Source organism: Carassius auratus, chromosome 37, assembly GCF_003368295.1.
Source record: "Carassius auratus strain Wakin chromosome 37, ASM336829v1, whole genome shotgun sequence".
NCBI lineage: Eukaryota > Metazoa > Chordata > Actinopteri > Cypriniformes > Cyprinidae > Carassius > Carassius auratus.
This window is the reverse complement of record NC_039279.1, coordinates 2,100,920-2,116,751: the sequence shown is the minus strand read 5'-3', so window position 1 is coordinate 2,116,751 and position 15,832 is coordinate 2,100,920. Positions and strand designations below refer to the sequence as shown.

The 15,832-nt window shown below is 37.6% G+C and overlaps 1 protein-coding gene across 1 annotated transcript; it reads left to right on the top strand.

Annotated features, from left to right (window-relative positions):
- On the top strand, positions 1-5,700 carry LOC113056519 (matrix metallopeptidase-21-like). Its single transcript, XM_026223300.1, has 7 exons — positions 1-343; positions 1,000-1,624; positions 1,727-1,866; positions 3,077-3,218; positions 3,536-3,793; positions 4,859-5,031; positions 5,116-5,700. Exons 1-7 carry the CDS (start codon positions 200-202, stop codon positions 5,422-5,424), a joined length of 1,791 nt encoding a protein of 596 aa, XP_026079085.1. The 5' UTR covers positions 1-199; the 3' UTR covers positions 5,425-5,700.
- The last annotated feature ends 10,132 nt before the right edge of the window (positions 5,701-15,832 follow it).

Below are 15,832 nucleotides of genomic sequence, written 5' to 3'. Positions count from 1 at the left end.
ATGACACAGGTGAGTGTGAGAGTGTTTCTCAGGCAGGTGTGAGTCGCGTGGCTTCAGGTGAGCAGCTCTGGAGAAATAATCCTGCTGTTTCACACAGAGGCGCGAGCGCGTGAGCGCGTCACTATAAGAGCGCGTGGAGCTCAAGCGCGCTCACGCTCACTCTCAGTGCAGGACACGGACGCGCAGCGGAGCTGTAACGATGCTGGCTGTGATCCGGCTGATCTTCATCCTCTGGACCTTCATCTTCATCAGCGCGGAGAAGGTCTTCCACAGCAGAGATCATTCAGATGCGATGAACGACATCCGTCAGGCGGAACTCATCACCGACACCGACACTGCACAGGTCTGACAGTCCATCCATCCATCCATCTATCTATCTATCTATCTATCTATCTATCTATCTATCTATCTATCTATCTATTGTAACAATGTATTTACTGTCGCTTTTTATCAATTTAAGCATCTTCGCTGAATAAAAGCATTCCTTTTTTTAAATAAAAAAATTAATCTGCTGACACAAAACTTTTGAACAGTAGAGTATATTATTAGATTTCCATTTTGAATAAATGCTGTTATGTTTTTAAACTTTTATTCATCAAATAACTTTTAATACAGTATTATACCTATAGAATTATTATATTAATATATAATAATTAAGTAGTACATTATTTTAATTTTATTGAAATATAATGCTTATTTTCGAGTGTGTATTCTCTTCTCCTTTGATGAACAGAAATGTAAATAACCTTAAAATGTACATTTTTTGATTATTTATTATTATTTGTTGTATTTAAATATTATGATTATTTTTGAAGTGTACTGTATATTCTTCTCACCGTTGCTGAGCAGAAATGTTCAGAAACTCTGACATGTTACTTTTAGAATTATTTTAATAGTGTTTATATTTATGCAGGTAATATCACGTAAGTGTATATTCTCCTCGGTCTTGATTCCTGACAAACTCTTTGATCTCTGGCTGCTTCTGCATTATTATTCCAGAGGTTTCTGTCTAAGTACGGCTTCATAAGAGACGGAGATGATCCTCAGATCCCAGCGGGTCAGACCGAGGTCAGTCTCTCTCTGGACCTTCAGGAGGGAGGAAGCGTGTCCAGATCCAGCAGCCCTGATCTCCGGTTCATCTCGGCCCTGAAGGAGTTCCAGCGGGTGTCCGGTCTGCCCGTCTCAGGTGTGTTTGATGACGTCACCAAAGCAGCCATGAATAAACCCAGGTGTGGCGTCCCGGACCAGGACGAGGAGCTGGAGTCTGCCGAACAAGAGCTGAACGAGACGGCCGAGTCCAACAGCACCACAACACACAATCACACTCATGCTGCAGCTAATAATACTGAACCTCCCGGGCGGAAACAGCGCCACCTAGCGGCGCTTCTGAGGAGCAGGAGGAGGAGAGATGCGAGCGAGTGGAAGGGACACATGGCCTTCTCTAAGAGTCTGCTGAAGTGGCGTCTGATGGGAGAAGGTTACAGCAGTCAGCTGTCCATCGACGAGCAGAAGTACATCTTCAGACTGGCCTTCCGCATGTGGAGCGAAGTCTCTCCGCTGCAGTTCGTGGAGGACGTCGACTCGCCTCTGGAGGACATCGACATCCGACTGGGCTTCGGGACAGGTCAGTTCAACATTAACAGCATTAAAATAAGAGACCTTGCATGTTTTTGTTTGTTTTTTAAGCAGAAATGAATCATTACTGAGCCTCTGCTGCCCCCTGCAGGTCGTCATCTGGGCTGCTCTCAGCGGTTCGACGGCGCCGGGCGAGAGTTCGCTCACGCCTGGTTCCTCGGGGACATTCATTTCGACGATGATGAACATTTCACCGTCCCAAACACAGGCAGCGGGATCAGTCTTCTCAAGGTGACACGCGAGATCTGAATAACTGATGTAGATCTCCGATCTGAATCTCTGATCTGAATCTCTGATCTGAATCACTTATGTGAATCTCTGATGTGAATCTCTGATCTGAATCACTCATCTAAATCACTTATGTGAATCTCTGATCTGAATCTCTGATCTGAATCACTTATGTGAATCTCTGATGTGAATCTCTGATCTGAATCACTCATCTAAATCACTTATGTGAATCTCTGATCTGAATCTCTGATCTGAATCACTTATGTGAATCTCTGATGTGAATCTCTGATCTGGATCACTCATCTGAATCACTTATGTGAATCTCTGATCTGAATCACTCATCTAAATCACTTATGTGAATCTCTGATCTGGATCACTCATCTGAATCACTTATGTGAATCTCTGATCTGAATCACTCATCTGAATCACTTATGTGAATCTCTGATCTGAATCACTCATCTAAATCACTTATGTGAACCTCTGATCTGAATCACTCATCTGAATCACTTATGTGAATCTCTGATCTGAATCACTCATCTAAATCACTTATGTGAATCTCTGATCTGAATCACTCATCTGAATCACTTATGTGAATCTCTGATCTGAATCACTTATGTGAATCTCTGATCTGAATCACTCATCTGAATCACTTATGTGAATCTCTGATCTGAATCACTCATCTAAATCACTTATGTGAATCTCTGATCTGAATCACTCATCTGAATCACTTATGTGAATCTCTGATCTGAATCACTTATGTGAATCTCTGATCTGAATCACTCATCTAAATCACTTATGTGAACCTCTGATCTGAATCACTCATCTAAATCACTTATGTGAACCTCTGATCTGAATCACTCATCTGAATTTCTCATTTGAATCACTGATCTGAATCACTGATCTGTATCTCTGATCTGAATCACTGATCTGAATCACTGATCTGTATCTCTGATCTGAATCACTGATCTGAGTCACTCATCTGAATCTCTGATCTGAATCTCTGATCTGAATCACTGATCTGAATCACTGATCTGTATCTCTGATCTGAATCACTGATCTGAGTCACTCATCTGAATCTCTGATCTGAATCTCTGATCTGAATCACTGATCTGAATCACTGATCTGTATCTCTGATCTGAATCACTGATCTGAGTCACTCATCTGAATCTCTGATCTGAATCACTGACTGTAGCGTGTCGTGTGTTTCACTCAGGTAGCGGTCCATGAGATCGGTCATGTTTTAGGGCTTCCTCACATCTACCGCTCCGGATCCATCATGCAGCCCAGTTACCTTCCTCAGGACGCCGGCTTTGAGATCGACTGGATGGACCGCAAATCCATCCAGAGCCTGTACGGTGAGCACCAGAGATTATATTTATAATATCATTATACATATGCATGAATATGATAACTATTTTTAAGATTCCTACACATTATATGAGACAGTTTTCATAACAAACACACTTTCAACCCAAATTTGCATTAGTATGCATTATTATGCATTATTTGTTGCACATGCATGGTTATTATGCATGAATAACAATTCGATTTTTATTATTTTACACCAATGAGAATTTGAGTTGGAAATGTCTTTGACTGTTGTGAATATAACCCCACAATGCCAATAAAACAGGCTTGGTTTTAGTTAGTCTTTGTGTGTGTTTTCTGTCAGGTGAGTGTAAGGGCCGCTTCAGCACCGTGTTTGACTGGATCAGGAAGGAGCAGACGGCGTACGGCGAGGTGGTGGTGCGGTTTAACACCTACTTCATGCGAGACGGCTGGTACTGGCTCTATGAGAACCGTAACAACAGAACCCGCTACGGGGATCCGGTGGCGGTGCAGGTGGGCTGGCACGGGCTTCCCTCCAGCGGCGTGGACGCTTACGTTCACGTGTGGAACCGCAAAACAGACGCTGTCTACTTCTTTAAAGGTATTTATTTACTTATTATGAGTTTATTCATATGCATCTGAGAGGGCACAAAAACACAATCTTAGCTGAAAGACTGAAAGAGATGCATTGCACAGAGATTACAGCACAAGCTTATTTGCATCTCAAATAGAAAACTCTGTGTACAGCGAACTGTACTTTTGTTACAGTATATTTGCATTTTACATTTTTTCCAATGTTTTTTCCATTATTTTGCATTGACCATTTGTATTTTGCAGGGTTCTTTTAAATACATAGTGTACATTTGAGTTTTGCAATCAATTTATTATATATATATATATATATATTTTTTTTTTTACATATTTTCATGTTTATAATGTGTATTATTTTACATTACACATTTGTATTTTTCTTTTTTTTTACATTAATATTTTGCATTGTATATTTTTATTTTGCAGGGTTTTTGCATTTGCATTTTCCATTGTACATTTTTTGTTGTTGCATTTTTAAAACATTTCACATTAGCATTCAGCATAATTTTGCATTGTACATTTGTCTGAAGCATTTTCTGTTGCAGAGTTTTTTCCCCATTATTTTGCATTCTACATTTGTGTTTTGCAGTTTTTTTTAAATACATATTTTACATTTGCATTTTGCATTTTATATTTTTATTTAGCAGTTATTGTTTTTTTGTTTTGTTTTTTATTTACATATTTTACATTTATATTTTGCATTTAAGATTTTTATTTTGCAATGTTTTTGCATAATTTACATTTGCATTGTAAAAATTTTTATTGTTGCATTTTTTAAACATTATTTTAAACATAATTATGCATTGTAAATTTTTTTAGCATTCTTTAGCATTTTTATTATTATTATTATTATTATTATTATTTACATATTTTACATTTGTATTTTGCTTTATTTTTTTATTCCATTAAATGCACATTGCCCTTTTGTATATTGTATATTGGATGGTACTTTTTCACTTATTAGATTTATTTCAAAATGTAATGATCCAGCACTGTAAGGTTTTGAATTGCATGCTACTGTACAGAAGTTGAGATGTTTGCATGTATGTGCTGATGTTTTGCTGTGATGTTTCAGGCGTGCAGTACTGGCGTTATGACAGTGAGAACGATCAGGTGTTCACTGAAGACTCAGACGGCCGCTCGTACCCTCGTCTGATCTCTGAAGGCTTTCCCGGTGTGTCTGGACCAGTGGACACAGCATACTACGACCGGAGAGATGCTCACATCTACTTCTTCAAGGGCTCACAGGTAACAGCTGCTAATATTCTACACTTAATGCAAGATGAATAGTGTCCAATGGAGATTTAGTAATTGCAGAATATTAACTTGCAGGTGTTCAGGTTTGATGTGCGCATGCACCGCTTGGCTTCTTCTTCCCCACAAAAAATCACAGAGGTGTTTCCCGCCGTTGTCCCCGGTAACCATCCCCTCGGTAACCTGGATGCGGCGTATTTCTCGTACTCACACAACACAGTGTTCCTGCTGAAGGGCTCGTGGTTCTGGAGGATGGTGAGCGGCAGAGATCGCAGACGGAGCGCCTCGCTGCCACCGAACGGCCTCATGCCCCGCAGAGAGGTGGAGCAGCAGTGGTTCGACATCTGCGACGTCCACAGCAGCTCTCTGAGAACCGCACGCAGATGATGAGATCTGATCTCAGATCAGCCTCATGCTGAATGAGGAAGCCTGCAGCACTTGAACTGAACGGACGCTGAGCGCATGAGGACGTTCATCTGAATCTGGGATTTCCAGATGAGTTCAAATATACAATTGAAGTCTCCGGAGGTTTAAGTTAAAGCAATAGTTCACACAGAAATGAACATGTGCTGTAAATGTGTTCATTCTGAGTTCATCAGAGATCAGGATGAGTTTGTTTCTTCATCAGGTTTGTAGAAATGTAGCACTGCATCAGTGTCTCATCAATGGATGCTCTGCAGTGAATGGGTGCCGTCAGAATGAGAGTCTGATAAAAACATCACAATAATCCACAGCACTCCAGTCCATCAGTGAACATCTGGAGAAGACACAAGATGAAACACATCCATTTAATTTTAATTTAATTTGTCAGTATTCTATATTTTTTGTGGTCTTCTGTAGTTAGAAGTTTATTTATATAAATCAGCATGTATGTCAGACAATGCAGAGCATCAAGATTTGACAAAAACATGTATATATTTATACTGTTTGCTGGAATATGACTATATTTATTCCATAAGTTATTTGGTAACACTTTAAAATAAGGTTAAATACTTTAACATAAAATAAGAACGAACAGTACTTCTACAACATGTATTAATAATACTGATGCATTATTAAAAGCTAAAGTTGTGTGATGCACTGTAAATGAACTAAAAGCGAATGACAGTATTTTCATTAAGCAACATCAACAAAGATGAATAAATATTCCAATAAATGTATTGTTCATTGTTTGTTGATGTTAGTTAATATATTAACCAGCATTAACTAATGGATCCTTACTGTAAAGAGTTACCAGTTATTTAATATTTGTTATTATTTGTTTGTTATAAACATGTTCTTTCAGAATAAATTTCAGATTTTAATTTTTTTGTTTTTGTTTTATGTTTTGTTGTTTATGTCTTCATGTGAATGATTTTCATTACTGATTTTTAATATCAAACGACAAGCTGCTTAACAGGCTTTCAGTTTAATTTCTTTACTAGTACTGAACCTTTCAAACTCTATTTGAGCTTTATTCAACCATAAAAGTACATTTTAAAACTTGAACTAATTTAATAATAATAATAATAAAAACCTAAACCTATTTCATTTCAGAAAGCTGTCGATGCAACATTTCTCATTTTCATATAATTTATCTTGATTTATCATTAAAAAAACGAATAAAAATACACAACAGAATAACTAAACCAGAAAATATTAGAACTCTCAATATATTCTTAAAAACTATAACACTATGTCAAGGGGACTTAAATAACTGCTGTATACTTGATATGAACTCTTATTTCTAATTTTTTTTTTGTAATGAAAGAAATCATTGCACTGTGAAAGGACTTGATGTCTGAATTAATATAACTTAGCTATTTGTCACTTTTATTCAACAATTAGTCAAGCTGCAATTTGACTCAAAGTGTTGGAAACTCTTGTAAAACCCACATGCAAAATGCAGAATAGCAACATTAATAAACGGACAAAAAGTTGACCATGTTAAGGAGATTCTTAGATTATTTCTCATAAATGTACTGTTAAAGTGTGTTTATTCTATATGTGCATCAGCCTTCAGCTGCTGTGAGCGATTCAGCAGAGATCAGTCAGTTCACTGCTAACACCAAACATATGGATTCATGTGATTAATAACATTAGCAAAAACATGCATTATAATGTACTACTCACACTATATATAGAAAATACATGCATGGAACTAATTAAAATGACTGCATTCCAGCAGGGATCTGTTGCTATGGAGAGTAACTCATGATGTCATCACCACAGACATTTATTAGAGCTGATGATTTTTTCTTAAAATTAGATTAATGCAATTTCTAATTTGTTGATAATATATGAATGAAAGCCTTGACATATTTATGTTACATTTTGTTTTATTTTTAAGTTATTCTATATATACACATTTACTGGTTACTGGTTTGCTCTGCCACCAGCAGAGGGCGCAGCTGCCTTTACAAGCACACTACTCTCACACTACTCTCACACTACTCACACTACTCACACTATTCATCACTACTTACACTACTCATATTACTCTCACACTACTCACACACTACTCACACTACTCTCACACTACTCTCACACTACTCATACTATTCACACTACTTACACTACTCATATTACTCTCACACTACTCACACACTACTCACACTACTCTCACACTACTCTCACACTACTCACACTACTCTCACACTACTCTCACACTACTCTCACACTACTCACACTACTCACACTACTCTCACACTACTCACACTACTCACACTACTCTCACACTACTCTCACACTACTCTCACACTACTCACACTATTCACACTACTCACACTACTCATATTACTCTCACACTACTCACACACTACTCACACACTACTCTCACACTACTCTCACACTACTCACACTACTCTCACACTACTCTCACACTACTCTCACACTACTCACACTACTCACACTACTCTCACACTACTCACACTACTCACACTACTCACACTACTCTCACACTACTCTCACACTACTCTCACACTACTCACACTATTCACACTACTCACACTACTCTCACACTACTCTCATACTACTCTCACACTACTCACACTACTCACACTACTCTCACACTACTCACACTACTCTCACACTACTCTCACACTACTCACACTACTCTCACACTACTCACACTACTCACACTACTCTCACACTACTCTCACACTACTCTCACACTACTCACACTACTCACACTACTCTCACACTACTCTCACACTACTCTCACACTACTCTAACACTACTCACACTATTCACACTACTCACACTACTCTCACACTACGCTCATACTACTCTCACACTACTCACACTACTCACACTACTCTCACACTACTCACACTACTCACACTACTCTCACACTACTCTCACACTACTCACACTACTCTCACACTACTCTCACACTACTCACACTACTCACACTACTCTCACACTACTCTCACACTACTCTCACACTACTCACACTACTCACACTACTCTCACACTACTCTCACACTACTCACACTATTCACACTACTCACACTACTCACACTACTCTCACACTACTCTCACACTACTCTCATACTACTCTCACACTACTCACACTACTCTCACACTACTCTCACACTACTCTCACACTATTCACACTACTCACACTACTCTCACACTACTCTCACACTACTCTCACACTATTCACACTACTCACACTACTCTCACACTACTCTCACACTATTCACACTACTCACACTACTCTCACACTACTCTCACACTACTCTCATACTACTCACACTACTCTCACACTACTCTCACACTACTCTCACACTACTCACACTACTCTCACACTACTCTCACACTACTCACACTATTCACACTACTCACACTACTCACACTACTCTCACACTACTCTCACACTACTCTCATACTACTCTCACACTACTCACACTACTCTCACACTACTCTCACACTACTCTCACACTATTCACACTACTCACACTACTCTCACACTACTCTCACACTACTCTCACACTATTCACACTACTCACACTACTCTCACACTACTCTCACACTATTCACACTACTCACACTACTCTCACACTACTCTCACACTACTCTCATACTACTCTCAGACTACTCACACTACTCTCACACTACTCTCACACTACTCTCATACTACTCTCACACTACTCACACTACTCTCACACTACTCTCACACTACTCTCACACTACTCTCACACTATTCACACTACTCACACTACTCTCACACTACTCTCACACTACTCTCACACTATTCACACTACTCACACTACTCTCACACTATTCACACTACTCACACTACTCTCACACTACTCTCACACTACTCTCATACTACTCTCAGACTACTCACACTACTCTCACACTACTCTCACACTACTCTCATACTACTCTCACACTACTCACACTACTCTCACACTACTCTCACACTACTCTCACACTACTCTCACACTACTCACACTACTCTCACACTACTCTCACACTACTCTCACACTACTCTCACACTATTCACACTACTCACACTACTCTCACACTACTCTCACACTATTCACACTACTCACACTACTCTCACACTACTCTCACACTATTCACACTACTCACACTACTCTCACACTACTCTCACACTACTCTCACACTACTCACACTACTCTCACACTACTCTCACACTACTCTCACACTATTCACACTACTCACACTACTTACACTACTCTCACACTACTCTCACACTATTCACACTACTCACACTACTCTCACACTACTCTCACACTATTCACACTACTCACACTACTCTCACACTACTCTCACACTATTCACACTACTCACACTACTCACACTACTCTCACACTACTCTCACACTATTCACACTACTCACACTACTCACACACTACTCTCACACTACTCACACTACTCTCACACTACTCTCACACTACTCTCACACTATTCACACTACTCACACTACTCTCACACTACTCTCACACTATTCACACTACTCACACTACTCACACTACTCTCACACTACTCCACACTACTCTCACACTATTCACACTACTCACACTACTCTCACACTACTCTCACACTACTCTCACACTACTCTCACACTATTCACACTACTCACACTACTCTCACACTACTCTCACACTACTCACACACTACTCACACTATTCACACTACTCTCACACTACTCATACTATTCACACTACTCACACTACTCTCACACTACTCTCACACTACTCTCACACTACTCTCACACTACTCACACTATTCACACTACTTACACTACTCATACTACTTTCATACTAACACTAATTACACTATTCACACTGCTCACACTACTTTCATAAATGTTTTTATATATTTTTTATTTTAATGAATTTATATATTTGTCTTGTTTTCCATTACAAATATAAAAAAAATAACTTGAGAAGCAAAATGACTGAAATGAATGAAAATATCTGTCATCTGGAGCAGAAAAACCAGCTTAATTCAAAGAGAAACATATTAGTTTTCTCACTGCACTGGTGGAAGTTTTTCTCTTATTTTCAGCAGAAACTTTCTTAATGTTGATCATTTATTACAGAAAACTTGACTTTATATCTTAAATCTTTATGCTTCTCAATTCATAAATTATATGTCTTGATTTAAGAAATCTGAGATATTTTTTAATGGAAGAAAATATATATATATTTTTTTTTTAAGAGTAAATGCTCCCAAAGAGGTTTTGTTATAGTTAGTTTACTTCTGGAGCCTGTGTGTGTGTGTGTGTGTGTGTGTGTTTACTGTTTACCGCAGTAATGATGTGAGGAATACTATTTGTCTCATATTACCTTTTCATTAAAGATATGACTGTGAAATAGCTGTTGCTATGGAAACACTTGAATGAAAACTCTCAGAGCATTAGACAGAATTACATTGTTTACAGCATCATCAGGCTGATGACACACACACACACACACACACACACACACACACATTAGAAATGAGTCTGTGTTTTGTGATGCTTTCATTAGCTTGTTCTCCAATGATAACTGATGAATATTTTGGTCAGAGAAGTATTTTCACACACACACACACACACACTCAGGCAGTGTTTCGAAGCACAAACCTTATGAAACGATGATGATGGTGATGATGTTATTCCAGATCATTTCTCCCTGAGGAGACGCGTGACTCTGTATCCTAACATTCACATTAAACCTGATTTGAGTCTGAATGATGGTGAGATGTGTACAGACAGTAGATGCGATGTAAACCCAGTCTGAATGAATCCATTAGATCCCTGTCAGCTCACTGTTATTATATTCTGCTCATAACTTTTAACATGAATGACCTGGAAACAGTGTTTTCTCCTCAGATTCTTTGGGTCACGGTGATTTCACAACACAATGGTTTTGGTGATTTTCCACTCCTTTCTCTGGACTTCTGGCAGAGATTTGGAGTCAGATCGTTTCCAGTCGGAGCTGATGTACACGTGTCAGTAGCTCATCAGTGAATGTGTTTCTGGTTTGTAAAGTAGGTTGAATCACTCCGGGGCGGCGTGTGACTGCGGCCCTTCAGGCAAACACTCAGAAAATAGGACAGAGAGCGTCCCGTTCCTCCCTCTGTGTCCCTGACTTCTGTCTCTGCTCTCATCAGATCGTCTGCAGACGGACACAAGGCCTGCGTTTCCCAGCATTCACAGCTGATGCCAATCTGTGAGCAGATTCCATGCCATGTGGAGGTGGAATGACCAATTAAATCTATTAATACTTCATATCTTCTATTTTCATCAACTTTATTATGATTTTTACCTCCTTTATGACTACTTACTTTCAGAATTTTTAGGACTTTTATTGACACTATTGACATAAACAGCAAAAATAAAATAAAACAAATAAAACTAAATAAACAAATAATAAATATAAATAAATAAGTAAATAAAAAAGATACAATTTAAATAAATAAGATAAAATTTAAATAAATAAATGGTGGCTAGTTACAGGACATTTAAAAAAATAATAATAATAAATTAAAGAGTTCAAGCCCATGTTATTATTGTTTTAAATCACTGTTTAGTGTAAATGCTTCAGGATTTTTTGGAGTAGCAAAATTATAAATAAAAAATCCCTAAAACAACAACAACAACAAAAACATTTATTTTAATGCATAATTATATAAGATATTAATATGGAAACCAAAATAGTTTGACAGTGAGGTTAGAAATGTTAATTTAAATCAGATTCTCTTAAACTAGTTTGCTTCTTAACTAAAATATTATGCCAATCTTAACATTTAATATAATGGAATTAAGTATTTAAATGTATATATTGCTTGCATCACAAACAGTGGCATGAATCACTCTTATTTTATTATTCAATTATTGTAAAATATCTTTCCCTTTAGCTGTCTTACCAAATATTGAGTGAAGGAGGAAATAAATATAAAAATCACAAATTTTGAATTCAGATCAAAAATACGATGCAGAAAAGCAACTTTAATTTAAGAATGTTTGTATTTCTATATGTTAGCTGAATGTTTAAAAGTCTATATCCCTCATAGACAAAGATAAAGATGTGTTTCACTGAACTACCACCAGTACATTCTTTCAACTCAATTTCCAGGTCAATTTTATTTTATTTAAATAATCAAATTTTCAATATGTATTTATTCAAATTCCTTAGATTCAGCATAAATGTGTTAGCCGTGAAAACAATTCAGTGTAATCAGTATGAGCATGCTTTTAATGTGACAATTCAGGCTTGTGGCCAATTTATTTACATTCAGACCAGTGCAGTGAAAATGAAGCTAATTCTGAATTGTACACAACCTTTATGATGATTTTAGCAAATAGTGTGCATGCATATAAAAAGCCATCATACTGTGCACACTGCAGACAGTGTAAGTGTGCTTTCCTCGTCATCTTCTGCTCTGTGAAGCGTGAGGTAAACGTCATAAAGATGAAGCGCACCTCCTGCGCACAGAAAGTCTCGTAGAAAATGATTATGAAGACGATTCCACTTTCCCCCAAATGTGTGTCATTGCAGGCGAGCGGTAATGATGTCGTTACAGGACAGCTCTTATTGTCCTTCATTATGTTCTGCTCTGGTCACATGACCTTGTTATCTGTCCCGCACAGGCCATGCACGAACACACACAATGGTTATAACAGAGATAAACGCTCCAACCGTTCCCTTCATTCAGGAGAAGCATCGACTCGAGCACGTGTGTTCAGAAGAGTTTGATCATTTCTCCTGCATTGATTACGTTCAGTGAAGTGAAGCTCAGATGCTCCAGATCTCAATCTCTGACCTTCAACACAAGAGTAGAAACTTCAGACTGGGATATCTGGATTATTATTGTTATTTAATACTGAACTAATCTATGAATGCAACAGTTTATGTAAAAAGAAAATGTTTGCAAATGTGTTTTTTGTTGAGTGTTTTATTTGCTCCATCAGGTTTTTATGGCTCATATAGTCTGAGAATATTAGAGGAAAAAAACAGACTGAAACTGAACAAAAATATGATGCAGGTGCTGATATTTATATGATTTGGATTGTTTAGTTTAAAATGACGTGCTAAAATAAAACTACATAAACTAAAACTAATAAATAAAGATAAAGATAAAATAAATTAAAGATAAAAATATATCAAAAATAACAAAACAATTGCTTAAAACCTAAAGTAAACACACTAAATGTAAAGTCTTATTTTATACTAAATATTAGTAATAAATATATTAAAATAACACTATTTTAAATGCACAGAACCAGGTTTTGTATATCATGACATCTGATCTATTTATTAAACTAGTCTCATAGATATTAACGTCGTTTAAATGTTGCATATTTAACAGAAACAGAATAAATATAAACCAAAATAAATTCAAAATATTAATAATCAGAATCTCAAATGATGCTAAAATAACACTGATTAAAGATCTTTGGTGATTTTTTTTTTATTGTGATTCTCTGAAGATGAGACACAGAGCATGATTGGAAACACTTCAGTTCTAATCAGTTAATAAGAAAATAAATAAAACATTTGCATGAGAAATTAGCAGAAGAGACCACAAACTTTCTAAATGTACATCTAACAGCCTCAGCTGAGATGATTATTGGCAATCATTGGTAATTATTCTTTTAATAATTCACACGCTCTTCATTAGTCCAGAAGAAGAGAAGCCACATTGGTTCTGTGTCATTTAAAGTAAGACACTAGTTGTTAGTCTTGTTCAATAGCTGCCAAAGCCCCCGCCCCTTCCTCCTCATTAATATGCAAATGAGCAGCTCTGCACAGAGGCGTGATGTCTTCACTGTGAATGGAGCTGAGTAATACATCGCAATGTTTGAGAAGTGAATCTAAAGGCGTCTTTACACAGCAGAGTTGAGAAAACAATCAAAAGCCAGATTAAATAAAGCCAGTTATAACAGCATACAGTTGTGCCTCCAAGCAGCACTTTCTTTTGACCCCAAAGACACATATTGTTCTATAGTTTAGGCATAAACTCACTTAAACATTTTTTTTTCTTGATTTAAGAATGTTTAGATAATTGCACTGGAAAAGCAAGAGTGAAATGCTGTGAAAGAGCATCACTTGTAGCTGTTTTCTGCACAGGTTCCCTCCACACTCGTCCTGAGAGTAATGTTTAGATGAAAACCATTAATATTGTCCATCTGTATGTTTCAGGCTGTCGGAAGAGGAACGTGCAGCACATCTTGAGCTGTTGTCATGATTCTCTCCATCAGATCCGTATTTAAGACGCCCCGAGGAATACAGATATGGATTAATCAGACGGCTGTCTTCATTAAACATGTACATGACAGAAGACGTTGGTGTGAATAATTCATGTCAGCTGTAGTTGAGCTGATGATATATCCTCCCGCTCCACTCATCGGACACATTTAAATCTCTGTTTAGAGAAATTAGAGCTGTTCTCTACCAATAATATTGATCAGATATACTGATCATTAAACCAGTGTCATGCAGAATAACTAGAAACAGAAATAACACTGACTGGAACCAATATGAATATATAAATATACCCGTATATATGTACACTTATATTTTTTCAGCTAATTGCCAAGACAGCATTTGTTTAACTGATGTACTGCCACTTAAATGTAAAAATAACAATATATATTCTTATGCACACACGTTTATATTAGATGGATGCAAAGTGTGAGGCGGTTTGTTTCTTACAGTAGTTTGCATTTATTGATTTTATGATGCAGATATGAGGTGTGCGTGTGTGGTGTGTGTGTGTGTGTGTGTCTACAGTCACTGCTGTTTTTCATGATAATATAAAATATGATTATGATTCATATAAACAGAACAATTTATTCAATTATGACAGATCATGAAAATATGATTTTCAGAGAGTCTGATGTGTTTGAACATTAAATGAGACTTTAGTATCAGTACCCTGTGACCCTCAGTGTGTGTGTGTGTGTGTTTATGTGAGTGTGTGTGTGTGTGTGTGGTGTGTTTATGTGAGTGTGTGTGAGTGTGTGAGTGTGTGGTGAGTCTGTGTGTGAGTGACTGTGTGATGTGCGTGAGTGTGTGTGGTGTGTGTGTGTGTGTGAGTGAGTCTGTGTGTGAGTGACTCTGTGTGAGTGCGTGAGTGTGTGTGTGTGTGAGTGAGTCTGTGTGTGAGTGACTCTGTGTGAGTGCGTGTGTGTGTGTGTGTGTGTGTGTGTGGGTGTGTGTGATGTGTGAGTGTGTGAGGTGGGGGTTTATGTCATTGGTCTGGGTGACTCGAGACCCCGCCTTGATGAAGAACAGTATGTGTGTATGTGTGTGTGTGTGAGGTGAAAGCGAGAGTGAGGAAGAGAGGAACA